Raw genomic sequence first — 16,470 nt, forward strand, 5'->3', positions numbered from 1 at the left:
CCAGTCTTTAGCAGGTCTTCAAATTAGTTAATAAAACCTCAGATGAACAAGAACACATGACATACAGTATAAAAACATGTCATTATTTATTTAACATAAATGCATCTAATATGAAGAAGTATATGTAAAACATGTGAAAAACTAAGTACACCCTCACTGCTTCCACAGGAATTAAGAGGGTAAGTAGCACCCAGGTGTTGCTAATGTAATGCAAGTGATTGATTGATCACTAGCAAATGTGACAGAGTTCACAATAACAGGACACAAGACACAACACTGATTTATTCAAATCTTATAAAATGCAAAATAAATAAGTAAACTAATAAATGAATAATCCACAAATGAGAACAAAGAGATTAAAGTTAGTTATTTTTTTAAAATAATTGTAATATAGATTTTAAACCATAATACAAAATTATTAATGTTACTGCACATGATACACACTGTAATAATCATATCACTAACACGAACTTATGATAATGTAGGTTGAAGGATTAGTCGCTATTCCTCTCTGTTACATCATCATAACCCCCACATGTTTTCTATCATGACATCATGATGCAAATCCAGACAGCTGTGTGTCCATGCTGTATTTATGTGCAGCTGAGCTGAGTGGAGAGATCGAGTCTCATCAACACTCACCATGAAGATCCCACTCTCCTTATTCCTGCTTGTAATCAGCTTCATAGGTGAGTTCTCATGCAGAATCCCAAATATATTAGACATTATTTTTTTTTTATTTTACTTACTTTAATGTTTTCTTTTTTCTGTATCAGGTATTCAGTGTCAGAGTCTTGAGTCTATTCCCACTGGTTCAGTGGTGAAAAAACCTGGAGAAACTCTGAGTCTTTCCTGTAAAGGATCTGGGTTTAACTTTGGTGGCCATGGCATGCACTGGATCAGACAAAAAGCTGGAAAAGCTCTAGAATGGATTGGGGTTATCTGGTACGATGCCAGTAAAACAATATACGCCAAAGACATTGAGGGACGTTTGGAAATTACCAGAGACAACTCCAAAAACATGGTGTATCTGCAGCTGACTGGTTTGAGTGCCCAGGATTCTGCTGTTTATTACTGTGCTAGAAACCACAGTGGTACAAACATGTTAATCAGCTGTACAAAATCCTCCTCCAGATGTGGACAAAGAGAAAAGAGCTGTCAATATAAAGGGCACTTTCACGAGATCTGCAGGTGGCGCTACAGCTCAACAAATATACTGTAACATTGTCGGTTTCTTTAAAGTACAACATATTCTCATATCCCCAGTCAGATCTAGATACTCCACAATTTCTATGTATTTCTGTGACACAATGAACACTGAGACTGTCTCTTATAGTCATATTCTTACAGAGGAACCAAAAAGAAAATAAATAACATTTACAGAAAATGTCTGACTTTAATTAGTGATTATTGAATAAATACATTTCACAAAAGTTCCATAACATTAACTGTAACATTAAACTTAGAGTTCATTCTTCTTTAATTAATAAATAAATTGTCACCATTCACAGACTGCTGCTGTATAAGGGGAAAAGTGATCACAGTAATCAGTGCCATAGATTATTAGAAAATAATTATCTTCAGGTTTGTAGCAGTAACTTCATGCATTAAATATCTCAACTTTAACTGTGAAGATCTGTAAGATACACGGCTTTGTTATGACTGAGTACAACATGCACTGGATCAGACAGAAACCAGGGAAAGCTCTGGAATGGGTTGGATATGTGAACTCCGTAGTCTAACTGTACCTCTGTACTGTAAGTTTGGCTTTAACAGCTTCAGCCATGTTCATATTCACCTTCTCATAACAGAAACCAAGAAATTTGCAGACATGAGAATCATTTCTGTGTTAATGTAATTCTCTAGAGTGCAGCCTACACATGACTGATAACGACATAAAGGATCGTTTATCTAATTATTAACATTTTCATGGATTATGGTGGAGATTAGGATTAATTTGAGGGAACTGGAAATAGATAGTTTTTCAATCTGACCATCACAGGAAGCGTTAATTACATCACAACACGTTCATATCATTATTAATAATAACAAACAGCTGAATTATTTCCCACATTAAATTGATATGGAGATGAAACGGGGTGTGAGTGTGATTAACAGCTGCAGAGCTGCACTCAACACAGCCTCTCTGTAATGTTTATGCAAATCTGCATCTCCTCTTGTAATATTAGCAGCGTTCTGATCTAGAGAGGAAACACTTCTCATTAGTCTTCCTTCAACACAAACATGTTTGCTTCAGCTCCACTGCTGCTGCTGGCTCTCGCCCCCTGTGAGTGTTTGGTTTGAAGCTTTATTATTTCATCTGATCCTTTCAGTTCGACATGTCCACCTTTTCTTTTTCTCTTTTTACAGATGTGTTCTGTGCTACTGAGCTCATCCAGCCAGACTCACTGCTTATAAAGCCAGTAGAGACTTTAACCATCACCTGTAAAGTGTCTGGAGCTTCTATCACTGATAGCAGCAGCCACTATGGAACAGCTTGGATTCGACAACCTGCAGGAAAAGCTTTAGAATGGATCAATTTAATCTATTTTACTGGGAGTATTATTAATAAAGATTCACTTAAAGACAAGTTTGTGGTCTCTCGAGACACTTCCAGTAACTCTGTGACCTTACGGGGACAGAACATGCAGACTGAAGACACAGCTGTGTATTACTGCGCTCGTGATCCACACAGTGACACAACAAGCTGCAGTGCTGCACAAAAACCTCATCACAATTCACTTCTTTAATTAAATAACAACTACATTTTACTGAGTAACTAATCCCCATATTACAAACACTTTATACATTATTTAAATACTTATAAAACAATTAGGAATACATTGAATTATAAATTGTTTGAGAACAATTAATTAGAAGATAAACTATCTGCAGTGTTTGATATTATGAAGATTTCTGTAAAGAGAATGTTTATTTCGTGTTGTTGGAAGGAGTCTCCAGTGTCAGAGCGAGATCAGGGTTAAAGCTGTGACTTTATTTTCAGCATGATAAAGTCTTCAGGAAAGGAAATTTGTACTTTTTCCTCAGTATCAGGACAAATCTTGAGGGAAGGACTGTTTCTAGCTGTAATAATGAACACGATAACAGGAAATAACTTGTTTTTCTGGCCCTAACACAAGATTAAAAATAACTATAAATAAATAAGAAAAGAAAAGAAAAATTGTAAATGGTGATGAATAAAATACTTCATGTTGAGATGATAACAGAAACTCTGCTTTGATTCATTGTTGATTATTTTTCTGTAACAAAACCTCCCCAAGTGATTTATTCCTTACTTTCTGTCACTGAGCTTTACTCCTTCTCAATACAGGAGCAGGAGAAAGCCGTCTGTGTGAAATAAACCATCACCACGTAACCATTCCTACATTTAGGTTTCCTAATGTGTTCCTTAGATGAGTGAGGTGTCTTCTAAAAATGATTCGATTTGGTTCCCTTTCTGATAGAGAAACATTCTGTTGTAGAGATTTACATAGTACCTTATCATCCACTCATCTATCCAGTGAGCAGCGTGTGGTTGTGGGTTGAACACCTCCATAGTGGTCATGGACGCTCCCTATTCAAATAGAGTGGTGTATAAACAGCATGTTCTTGGCTGCTCTAGTTTCCAGTGAGCTCTGTGAGAGATAACACTCCCATACACTTTAAATCTGACTGAAGCAGAACTCAGAGAAGGATGATTTTAGGACAGTGTATTTTATTGCTACTCATTTCATGTATGTTTATGTTTTTTATGTGAAGATTATTAGCATCATAATCAGTATAAGATAACATTACTGAGTTCTATTCTTCTCTTCCAGATTCTTATGGACAGTCCTGACCTCCTCTGATTCTGTGGTGAAGAGACCTGGACAGTCGGTCACTCTGTCCTGTACTGTCTCTGGTTTCTCAATGGGCAGCTACTATATGCACTGGATCCGTCAGAAACCAGGACAAGGACTGGAGTGGATCGGGCGCATTGACACTGGCACTGGCACAATATTCTCTCAGTCTCTACAGGGCCAGTTCTCCATCAATAAAGACACCAATAAAAACTTGCTGTATCTACAAGTGAAGAGTCTGAAAGCTGAAGACACGGCAGTTTATTACTGTGCACGAGAGACACATTGACACAAAAGACTCCAGAGTTGTACAAAAACTTACACAAGCACGTCCTCATGAGCTGTAAATATTCCCTCAGCAGGAAGCTGCACCCCAGAGACCTTTATTATAAACAACATCATCTATTCACACTCAGCACTCAGATCTTCCTCTTTATAACAATCTCTTCTAGCAGTTATTAATATTAATATTAACAATAATCCACGTTATGTATCACACTTACATTATGACATCTTTACTTATTTGACTGGAGGTAAATCAGCTCTAGGACAATGATTGTGATGACTAGTTGGGACAATATACTGTACTATTCATGCTTTTATTCCTCCTGATTGTGATGCCAGCTGCAGGAACACTACAGGTCGATGGTTCATTTCCTGAATTTAGAAACACAGAGTCTGTTCAGCAGCACAGAATCTGATGAGAGATCAAACTGAAATGTAGATGTTTACTGCAGCATCACTACTACAAACTCCTGGAATTAAAAATCACCTGTAGGGGGCAGCAGCTGCTTGTTTTCAAGAAGGATTCATGAAACTATGAAATCTAACAGCTGAAGTGTGTTTATGCAAATTCACCCTGTTATAATACAAAAACATCCTCTTGCTCACACGAAGTTCAGATTCAGACATGTTCATATTCCGGTTCTTTAAATGACTCTGTAAATAAACTGCAGCTCATTTTCCCCGTCTGCGTCTGCAGGTTTTATGTGTTCAGGAGTCCAGAAGAGAACAAATGTCTGTGCTCTTATTAATAGAGAACAAAACTACTGGAATTAGAGGTGTAAGGATATATATACTGTAACTAATCATATAATCATTCAGTATCACGAGACAATAATCAGGGTAATGTATTCAGTCACTCGGTCATCATTAGAAAGTGTTTTATTGGGTCAGAGTGCAGGCTCCAGAGTCCATCCCAGGAACACTGAGCGTACATTCTGGTCATGTTACACATTCACACACTCATTCACACCGAGGGGCAATTTAGAGAAGACGGGTCACCTGCTTCACTCCTGATTCCATTTCTTGAAGCAGATTATTTTAGACTTCTGATTAAGAAAGAAGAAGAATAAAGAATAGTTTCAGCATCTATCTGTTGTGATATTAGATTTCAGCTTTCTCTTCTGCTCACTAGAGATTACAAATCTTCTTTAGGATTTAAAAACACCTGATCTAGAATCTTCTCAGCTCGTGTAAACTTTCATAGTCGTACATTTTGGAGTTGTATTTGAACAAACAAGCAAAATCTCGTATCTGTAAACTGTCGTGGCCGTAGATTTTGGGATCCAACTCCGCAAAATTAAAATTTACACACAAATGCTTTGAATTACGTACGATTATTATTGGCAGTGTTTTTATTCCATACTTTCACAGTAGGAAAAAATATAGACTATGAAAGTCAATGGGTGCTGTCTGATTACCAACATCTGATCTGATCATACAGTTTTGGTACAAATCGAGGGTGAGGAAATAACACAATTTTCATTTTTGGGTGAACTTTATACCTTTAAGAGCTACATTTAGCCTTAAATGTTATATGAATATGAGACCTGGAGCACAGGTTTTATCAGCTGTCAATTTTCAATGTACATTTAAGAGTGAACAATAAACATTTGTTCAGTTTTATCACCAACACTCTTTCATTGGAGAATATTACGAACTGAATGAATTGTAGTTTACAAAGCTTTCCAAATACATTTGTACTAGGGCTGTTGGTGAAATGTCACCCGAAGCTGCTGTAGCTTTAGGCGCTGGCTTCTGAAAATACTCAGAGTGCAGTTTGGGTCTGCTTTCGTTTCATATCTTCTTTTACATTAGTTAGTTCTAATTTGCACCAAAAAATCACTGCCAAGCAACTGATTTTCCTCCTTGGTAGGTGACGTTAGATCAGGTCACAGGCCACGGAAGCCCCAATGGTCCAAAAACGTTAGTGATTCGCAATCGCAATCACAGTCTGTGTTCGCAACACAGACGGGGTGAATTTATGAATGAAAGTTCTGTCACAAAACGATATTGTTACGTATCCTCACGCTTTTTAAGTGGGTATACGGAAATCCTTGGCGTTTCCTAGTGGGTATACGGCGTATACCTGCGTATCACGTAGACTACACCACTGGGTAATGTAATTTATGTGGCCCAAATATGGCACACCTCTTCTTTGCCAAAACTGAACCAAAGCAGTGCCACAAGTCCACCAAGCATGAACCAAATGTAATTTTATTTGGCCCAAATATGGCGCACCTCTTCTTTGAAAGAACTGAACCAAAGGAGTGCCATAACTCCACCAAACATGAGACAAATAATACAATTTAATGTGGCCCTAATATGGCTTTAAGAGTAAACATAAGAATATATTTAAGAATGTATTCAACTCAGAGTAATATTCACAGAAAAAAAAAACAAAAAAAAAAAACAGATTAACTTGTACAGAGAAATTAAATTGAGAAATTGAGTTTTGATGTGCCTAATGAGGGTCGGCAGTGTGTTGTTGGGCCTCGAGTTTCTTCATTCGCTCCCCCCTACCCCCCTCTCGGTCTCTGCAATAAAGATGAATTTAAATAATGCTAGCAGCAATACAATATGGAAGTTAGAGCTGGAGGATAATGGGGGGAAAAAAGTAATTTAATATAAATTTCCTCCTTTAATATTTTAATTGCAATAATTAACCACCTCTGATTGACCAAAAAAAAAAATTCCAAATTGCAAATTGTATTTTTCAATATGTTGGCCATAATAATACTATAATTTCTTATGACAAATTATTTAGGTTTTGTTTTTAGAATTCTTTTCACCAACTGGTTAAAATTTACACTGGATGTATTCTGCTTTAAAAAAGACATGCATGACTTTCAGTGCAGGGGAGAGATTCCAAGGGACCGTCTGCAAAGTGCAAATCCCGAAAAGCGAATACTAAAGAACAGTCAATAACCACCGTAATAAACTGTACTGTCACCAAATTCAGCTCACACATCACTGATGTCCTGATAGTTATACTACAACACTTACTTGGGGGAAATGTGTTTTACTTTTGGGGGAAATATTTTCATATAAAAAAAAAACATAAAAATGATACAAAAAGACATTTCTCCCAAGTTGACTGTTTTTAGTATTCGCTTTTCGGGTTTTGCACTTTGTAGACGGTCCCTTGGTTCGCACATAGAGACATGCAATGGCGAAAGTTTGATTTTGACATTGGTGGGGACATAATTTATTTGACATTGGTGGGGACAACATTGCCCGTATTTTAGGCATAAAACTGTTGTTATAAGAATACTTTCTTACACATACCGGTAGCCTGCATAATCACGTTGCATATTGCTTCATACAACGGAATATAACTGCAGCCGACCTCAACACATTAGCGAGAAAGACAAAGCCAATCAAACAGTGACGTGAGTTAGAGAGGCGGGACTCAAAAAAGGCAAAGGCCAATCATTTTAGAGAGGGTAGTTACAGAGGCGGGATTCATTGCAGGGGGTAAATCTGTTAACCGTTTGTGTTCCACTAGTTGCGCTATTTTTTACAGAACACCGTAGTAAAATATTTTCATCTCATTTAATGATTCCTGGATAAATGTTAAATGAAATAAATAAAAAAGCACAAGACACAGACGGATATCAGTGGTTATGTATAAATATATATAGGCTTGGTCGAATTATTGCTAGGGACAATTGAGTGTTCCCTGGATATTGGTAGGGACATGTCCCTACCGTCCCTACCCAAATCGACGCCCTTGGAGACATGTATTTTGTCCACCGCGGAGGAAAGCTGATTTTGAGGAAAATTGGGTTGTAGCAGGTCTCTACATTACTACGATAGAAAAGAGGTGTTATTTGTGTAGTAACAGCGTTTAGCTCAGGAGTTATTGACTTGGGAAACTCCAATCTGTGAATATGCGGCCAACTTTACTCAAGTACTGTTGATTTATAGCTAAAAAAAAAAACATCGGAATTTAAAACGCCAAACCAGCGGAGCCCTAGCGTACATTAAACTGTTAAACTGAGGAAAATATTAGCTAATTTGACCCCTTCCTCAATTAAACTAATAACTAAACGCTTAATAACATGCAATATTGACACATAATACTGCATATTTCAATTATATGACTGTAAAGTGCTAATCACTTACCTGAACGTAGCTTACACAGTCGTGAGGAAAGCAGAAATGCCGCCCACTGTCCGAGTCTCAGTCACATTCGCGCCGTAGTCTCACTCCACTAATAGGAGGGAAGATGCATAGCAACCTGAGGTGTGGGACGGAGGATGTCTGCCGTGGAACTCTGTTTGCCATAGCTCAACCACATATGGTTCTCATGTGTTCGTTGTTATCTGGGCCATATACCTCAAAATGTGTTGTGAATCAAGAGAGCATTTCCCACCAATTTTAAAGTTATGGCAAAACAAATATGGCCACAATTTGGCCCATATCTGTATAGCCACGCCACATCTAGGCCATATGTGCCAGATAATACCCACATGTGGCCCAAACGTAATTGCTATCTGGGTTCTCTCTGGATTCGTCAGACAAAGCCTCTAGAGGGTTTCAGCCTATACCAGAATGAACGTCATGTTCGGTTACACGGTTTGATTATAATGTTCAGTGTAGTTCAGGAAAGCGTTAATTACATCACAACACGTTCATATCATTATTAATAATAACAAACAGCTGAATTATTTTCCACATTAAATTGATATGGAGATGAAACCGGGTGTGAGTGTGATTAACAGCTGCAGAGCTGCACTCAACACAGCAATGTTTTGTCTGAAACACATGATGTTTTTATATCTCTAGTGGGTGTGTCATGCAAACCAAATCCTGTGTTTGAACCATTTATGCTGAAACATTCAGCCCAACAACATAGCAGCAGTTTGTGTTCATTTACAGCAGCAGGAATCATTTTAATTCTTTGAGATGGGACTAGGCAGAGTTTTGTGTTACTTTACTCTAGCAATCTTCATTCAATGTTAGTATTATTTATTACATCACTTAAAAAATATTTAGTTTTGTTCTAGTTTTAATGTTAACTCCTACCTTTGACTATTTTTCTATTTCAGATTCCTGCAGTCAGACACTGATCGAGTCTGATCCAGTGATCATCAAACCTGATCAGTCTCATAAACTGACCTGCACAGCATCTGGATTTAACTTTGGTGGCTCACATATGGGTTGGATCAGACAGGTGCCTGGAAAAGGGCTGAAATGGGTTGCATGGATCTCAAGTGGCAGTAGTAGCATATATTACTCCAGCACTGTTCAGGACCGCTTCACCATCTCCAGAGACAACAGTAAGAAGCAGGTGTATCTGCAGATGAACGTGAGGACAAAAGACACTGCAGTTTATTACTGCGTCCGTGAACCACACAGTGATACTTCCCCTTAGACATCAGTACAAAAACACAGACTTAATATAGACACATGACAAACCCACATTTTCAGATTCATGGAGGTGAAAGAACCAAAATGTTTACAGTGTCTCTGACTTACATGCTTCAACTTGTTGACTTTTACTGGACTGTTCTGAACATTGTCTGGACATTTATACTGATGAAAGATTTTTAATTCACTTCTCAATATGCTGTATTTGCACTCATATGAAAAAGAAAGTGCACCCTCTTGAATTCCTGGTTTAACTATTTACTCACTCACTCACTCACTCTCACTTTCTACCGCTTATCCGAGTTTAACTGTTTAGATATAATAAAAGTTCATCCAGTGTTTAGCAGGTCTTCAAATTAGGTAATAAATCCTCAGATGAACAAAAACAAATGACATACAGTATAACATCATGTCATTATTTATTTAACATAAATGCATCTAATATGAAGAAGTATATGTAAAACATGTGAAAAACTAAGTACATCCTCACTGCTTCCACAGGAATTAAGAGGGTAAGTAGAAGCCAGGTGATGCTAATAAAATGCTATTGAATAATTGATCACTAGCAAATGTGACTTATAATATCTCTATAAAAACAGAGGTTTGTCAGTTTGCTTTGCTGGAGCATTCAGGTGTGTGTTAAAATAACAGCAAGAATGAAATACGTCAGCAGTTATCTTAGAGAATTTGTCTATCAATCTGGAAAGTGTTATAAGGTAAATTGTCAAGAATTTGAATTACCAAAGAATTCAATAGTGTGTACTTTCTATTTAATATAACGGTATTACATCACACCCACAAGTGTTTTATAACTTGTATAACATGCTTATTAGCATAAACTACTTATCATTTGTAAATACACACAGTTCAGAAATAAAAACTTCACTCATTCTTTATGATCATGGTGGCAGTTGAATGATGTAAATCATAATTGTAAAATCAATTGTAAGCATGAAAATTGAAGAAAAAGAGTTGAAAGAGAAAGAGTTTATAAACCCACACATCCTCCTTTAAATACATTTCAGATACATTCTCCTCCCATCATCAGCAGATAAACAAATCCAAGTGTCAGAGCTGGATCTCACTCTATTTATATGATGTGATGGTGTCTGTTAAACTTTGGAGAACAGAGAAGACTCCAGTCCAAACAACACACACCATGTTCTCTACATCTCTACTGCTCCTGCTGGCAGCTGCTCCTTGTGAGTGCTTTATCAAATTCATTCATTTACTAGATGAAGAATAAAGGTGCAGCAGATATTGTGTGAGATATCGCCATGTGTTTTCCTCCACAGATGTGCATGGTGAGGAACTGACTCAGCCTGCTTCCATGACAGTCCAGCCAGGCCAGAGTCTCTCCATCCAGTGCAAGGTTTCATATTCAGTTACGAGCTACACTACAGCTTGGATTCGACAACCTGCAGGAAAAGCACTGGAGTGGATTGGATACATCAGCTGGAGTGGTGGGGGTACAGCTTACAGTGAGAAACTGAAAAATAAGTTCAGCATCTCCAGAGACACTTCTACTAACACAATAACAATTGGAGGACAGAACATGCAGACTGAAGACACAGCTGTGTATTACTGCGCTCGTCTCACACAGTGAGACAGAATAGTGGATTCCTCTTACAAAAACCTTATGAGACATGTTACAGACATCCTCTCAGTGTAACTAATAAATCATCTCAGTCACACTTTTACTTTTTTCCACTGGAATGAAGTCAGAATCGTTTGCAGCATTTTAAAACACAGTCACACAAAGTCATTTTTAAATAAAATAAGAAAACATTATTGAAAGAGTCTTCATTCTGAACCATTATTAATCCCTTCATTTTACAGGATTTCTAACCAGCAGTTGGAATCAGTGTTTAATGAGTGGATTCAGGAATAATACAGCATGTTTCCAGCAGTGTGTTGTGTTTAACACACAGTCTGTTCTCATAGTCTGAGCTTCAATAACTGAAACAACTGAAGGAGGCAGCAGAGCTCAACAAATAAAGTGAAAAAAGTGAATCCACAAACTGCATTCTGTATGAGACTCATTCAGTATCAGTCATTATCAGACAAATATCTACATTTTCTCTTCTTTTTCACTCTTTCCATAATGTGTGATTAGTTATTATATAAATATATTAGTTATTTGGGTTGTTAAACACAGGTTGGACAAATAAAAACACTATAATTTATGTAACTACATCCTCCTGTGGTTGTGAGGTTTCTCAGTAACATGACAAGATGTATTTTATAATGCTGTTATAATGTAAGGTTCTAAATTAAACAGAATGATAAATGAATAGAAATAAAGTTTCCTGTTCTAAATGAATACTAATTTCTGTGAGTTTTCTTATTCGGACACACACAGACGGTTTTCTCAGGAGGTTTTTCACAGGAGGTTTTCTTATTTATATTTATGTACATATAAGAATCCATCCCATGTTTGCCCTAAGATAAGGAGTGTCTCTATGCAAATGTCCTTCTCTGTTATATATTTAAGCAACAAAGACCAAGAGCTTTTACTTCTTCTGCTCCAACACACACCATGATCTCTACATCCCTACTGCTGCTGCTGCTGGCAGCCGTACACTGTAAGTGTTTTTACATTTGACATGTAATACAGTTTTGGTTCCTGAAAGCTTTTTGCTTTTACATCATTAAAATAACTTTTCTTTAACAGGTGTTCACAGTGTTGAGCTGATCCAGACCGGATCCACAGTATTAACTCCTGGTCAGTCACTGACTCTGACCTGTAAAGTGTCTGGATATTCAGTAACTGATAGCAGCTACTGTACACACTGGATACGACAACCTGCAGGAAAAACTCTGGAATGGATCGGAAGGATATGTGGTGGTGGAGTCACTGGCTACAATGAAAAACTGAAAAGCAGGTTTCAGGTTTCCAGAGACACGTCCAGCAGCACAGTGACATTAACAGGACAGAACATGCAGACTGAAGACACAGCTGTGTATTACTGCGCTCGTGAACCTCACAGTGAGAGGAATAAACAACATCCCTGTACAAAAACTCCTCATTCAGTGTGACACAAGACACAACACTGATCTAGCTGAGTCTAAATCAAAAACAATAATCCTGCGGATTATCACAGAAAGTTTCAAGCTAGATATTTGTTTAAATCATAACGACTATTATAATATCACAATTCTGAACATTATATATTGTTGTGTCTGATTAATAATAATAATATTGTAAAAATATTCTTATGTTTTAATTTCATAATCCTTAAAGGTACATTTTGTATATAATTCTTGATGGCTGTTCCTACATATGATTCACATTTCTTCCATCAGTTGAATCTCATCCTCATTATTTAAACACATTTCAGATTAATTCTGGTTTGAATGGTTTGAGTGCCCAGGATTCTGCTTTTTATTTATTGTGCTAGACAACATAGTGGTACAAACATGTTAATGTGTCATCCAAAATCTTTCCCCAAATGTGGGAGAGGAAACAAATGCATACAATATACGGGGCATTTTCACAAGATCTGCAGGTGGTGCGAAGGCTTAACAAATATACTGTAACATTGTAGGTTTCATTAAAGTACAACATATTCTCATATCCTCAGTCAGATCTAGATACTCCACAATTTCTATGTAATTCTGTGAGACAATGAACACTGAGACTGTCTCTTATAATCAAATTCTTACAGAGGAACAACGAGGGAAATAAATAACATTGACAGAAAAATAGTCGACATTTAATGATTATGGAATACATACATTTCACAAAAGTTCTACAACAGTAACTGTAAGTATAAACGTAAAAAGAGTTCACAGGGCCGTAGCTAGCCTATTCAAGGGGGGTCTTTTTTCAAAAAGTGGACATTTTTGCAGTTTTTCTCCTCCTTTTGTATTTAATTATGAGGTTCAAATACTTTTTTTTTTTTGTTACCTTTAATGCCCAAACTCCCTGGATTAGCTTGTCTGCTGGTATCTTAACGAACACGCTTTTTGATGCACCTAAATTATTTACTGCATTGTTGTCCTCATGTACCACCTTTGCTTCCTCATGTACCACCTTTGTCAGTCCATTCACAGTTCATAAGTTTAAAGACCACACTAACAACAGATTAGATTTAATGAACTTTACTGAAGTATTAATGATAATAATAATCTCTGTCAATGCCTCTTTGCTTGTTGCTGTATTTGTCTTGACACTTATGAACACTGGTCAGTTCCAATCTTCTTGGGTGCAATTTGGAGAATATGTTACATGTTTCTCATGTAAAGAGCAACTCGCATGGTGTATTTAATCTATTTTGACTTATTTAAGGGAAACTTTGAGACTGAAAAGTTTTAACAAGCTAACATAAATAGAAAAGGAAATGGTAAAAAAATTACCTCCCTGGGACGTAACAGTTACATTGCCGGTAAGTTATGAAATTAACAAAATAGTAAGTAACTGGACCGTACTTGGTTATCTCACCGCGTTAGGAGACCGTGGTGGTGACATAGTGATTTGGTACTGTAATGGTAATAAAATTACCTCCCTAGGAGGTAACAGTTACGTTGCCAGTTGGCAAGTCATGAAATTACCAAAAATAACCAAATAAATTATGTAACCAATCAATACACTAATCATTCCAGATAATTTACCTCAAGCGGTCTGCTTTGAAGTTCTCAGAGGAATAAAGACGCAGGAGACCCCTCCCCCCATCATTCAGAGGCACACACACACACACACACACACATGTAGAGCTACAATAATGTATCATAATGTATAATTTGAAACAGCAACCCAGAAGATTTGTCACAAGCATTGATTAAAACAATTATGACAATATTCACATGAAAAAAAACCGACTTAAATTCTGGACCTTTGGCAGTGATGGGGGGTTCGTTCGAACCACCCAAAACACCCCCTGCCTACGGGCTTGGTTCACCATATTCTTCTTTAATTAATAAATGAGTCGGAAAGGTTCACAGACTGCTGCTGTATAAGTAATCATAGTAATCAGTACCATTAATTTTTGAAGCAGTAATTTCATGTTACAGTAGAACCAAAGGGTGCATTATTACACAATTTCATGGGTTTTGTTTCTATTTTACACAATAAATTATCAGCAACTGCATCCACCACATCTACAATTCCTGACATCCTGATTATTGTACTATAACAACACACCCCATGTGTTTTACTCCTTACTGAATATGCTGATATGAAGAGTGTGTTCTCACTTCACATAAATTCACATGAGAATGTCTCTCAATGTTCCAAATATTATAAATTAATAATCACAGATTAGAGATGTTCGTGAGATGAGGAGATTTTTAAATCTATTTTACATCCATTTTTCACCTTCTAAGTTTCTCAGAAGTGTAAGAAGATGACATCAGCTAGCTTTCTGTCAGTTGGTTTGATGAGATTGTAGTGCTAAATTTTAAACCACAATTAGATTTTTTAAATGTATACTTTTTAAATCAAGAAAATAAAACACTGACATCTCTACATCACATTATACTTAAGTTATGATTAAGATTGTTCATGACCAGATTACTGTCCTGCAGTCCACTGAGTAATTGTTCCTTGTCCAGTGGGATTGACTTCTACATAATTGTAGGAAATTATAAATATTATAGAGATAAGGAGAAAATCATTTCAATTGATAGAAGTTGGAGACTGTATAAATTTATATTATATCAGTTCAATCAGGTGTGTATGGAGTAGGCAAAATTTCAATTTGTTGAATAAAGTAAGCAGAGACTGCAAGTCCTCTTCTGTGAATGTGAATGAAAGAGGATGGTGCTTACAATTACAACACAATATGAGAAATTTGTATGTAAGCCTCTGTCTCCTCCCTCCTCTCTCTTTTTCTCATCAAGTCAGGAACAGAGACGTAATAAAAAGCTCTCTGAACTGTGGAGATTCTGGATCAGTTGCCGTACCTGGTGCTAATCAAATCACCATGAGCTCCATCTGTCTCCTGCTGTTTCTGACAGCTGTGTCCTGTAAGTGCAGTTTTCACTCGCTAAAATAACTTTTTTATTTCATTGTGCATCTCTTATGGATATGAGAGAGCATTGACTGTTTCGTCAAACAAAGCATTTCATTCTGTGTTGCTCTTTACAGGTGTGGATTCGGTTGAATTTAATATAGTGGTATGACCTGGAGAGGTGTTTACCATCTCCTGTAAATTCTCTGGGTTCTCAATATCCAGCTACTGTCCACACTGGATTCGACAAACGCCATCCAAGACTTTGGAATATATCGGATATGTGTGTAGCAGTAGCTCTTCTGTAAAGGACTCACTCAAGAACAAAATCAGTTTCTCTGCAGATGTTTCCAGCAGCAGTGTTTTTAACGGGCAAAACTTTCAGACTGAGGACACAGCTGTGTATTACTGTGCCCGAGAGCCACAGTCATTCAGATTACAGATACAGCTGTACAAAAACCAGGGTCATGCTGTGATGAGCACCATACAGTCTACATTTGGTCATGTCAATGTTGAACATTTGACAAAGACCTGACTGAAGACTGAACATTGTATTGCAGACATTTATGTGGTTGCTAATTTCAACAAGAAAAAATAAATTAAATAAAATCTTGAAAATTCTGTATATTCAAGCACATGCAGTAGCAGTTATGATGAAGTGATACATAACATGCAACTTAATACTAATGCTAATTGTCTAGTATGAATAAATCTGAAAACTACAGATTTGGATAGTGGATTTCTCTTACAAAACCTTATGAGAAATGTTACAGACATCCTCTCAGTTTAACTAGTAAATCATCTGTCACACTTTAGAACATAAAGCATTTTAAAACACAGTCACACAAAGTCATTTTTGATTAGTGATGCCAGCTGCAGGAACACTACAGGTCGATGGGTCACTTCCTGAACACAGAGTCTGTTCAGCAGCACAGAATCTGACGAGAGATCAAACTGAAATGTAGATGTTTACTGCAGCATCACTACTACAATCTCCTGGAATTAAAAATCACCTGTAGGGG

General features: G+C 37.0%; 1 long non-coding RNA gene, 1 pseudogene and 2 gene segments (V, D, J or C); all 4 read left to right on the forward strand.

Moving 5' to 3' along the window:
* Window positions 1–1,364, forward strand: part of LOC125138738 — a 345,797-nt gene extending 344,433 nt beyond the window's left edge. Inside the window, 1 exon segment of the V gene segment in view lies at window positions 777–1,364. Coding sequence covers window positions 777–1,222 — 446 coding nt within the window.
* Window positions 1,365–1,642: 278 nt separating this feature from the next.
* Window positions 1,643–3,213, forward strand: LOC125138765. The segment is given in 2 exon segments: window positions 1,643–2,287; window positions 2,371–3,213. Coding segments are annotated over 2 exon segments (423 nt in total).
* A 180-nt stretch (window positions 3,214–3,393) lies between these two features.
* LOC125138817 lies at window positions 3,394–4,464 on the forward strand (annotated as a pseudogene).
* Window positions 4,465–9,031: 4,567 nt separating this feature from the next.
* Window positions 9,032–10,572, forward strand: LOC125138824. 2 transcript variants are annotated; one of them, XR_007137954.1, is made up of 3 exons: window positions 9,032–9,084; window positions 9,176–9,406; window positions 10,523–10,572. It is a non-coding gene; the product is annotated as an uncharacterized LOC125138824 (long non-coding RNA). The 2 variants fall into 2 exon arrangements; XR_007137953.1 differs by lacking the exon at window positions 10,523–10,572 and having other exon boundaries at window positions 9,176–9,896.
* The last annotated feature ends 5,898 nt before the right edge of the window (window positions 10,573–16,470 follow it).

This window comes from Tachysurus fulvidraco, chromosome 15, assembly GCF_022655615.1.
Source record: "Tachysurus fulvidraco isolate hzauxx_2018 chromosome 15, HZAU_PFXX_2.0, whole genome shotgun sequence".
NCBI classification, from domain to species: Eukaryota; Metazoa; Chordata; class Actinopteri; order Siluriformes; family Bagridae; genus Tachysurus; species Tachysurus fulvidraco.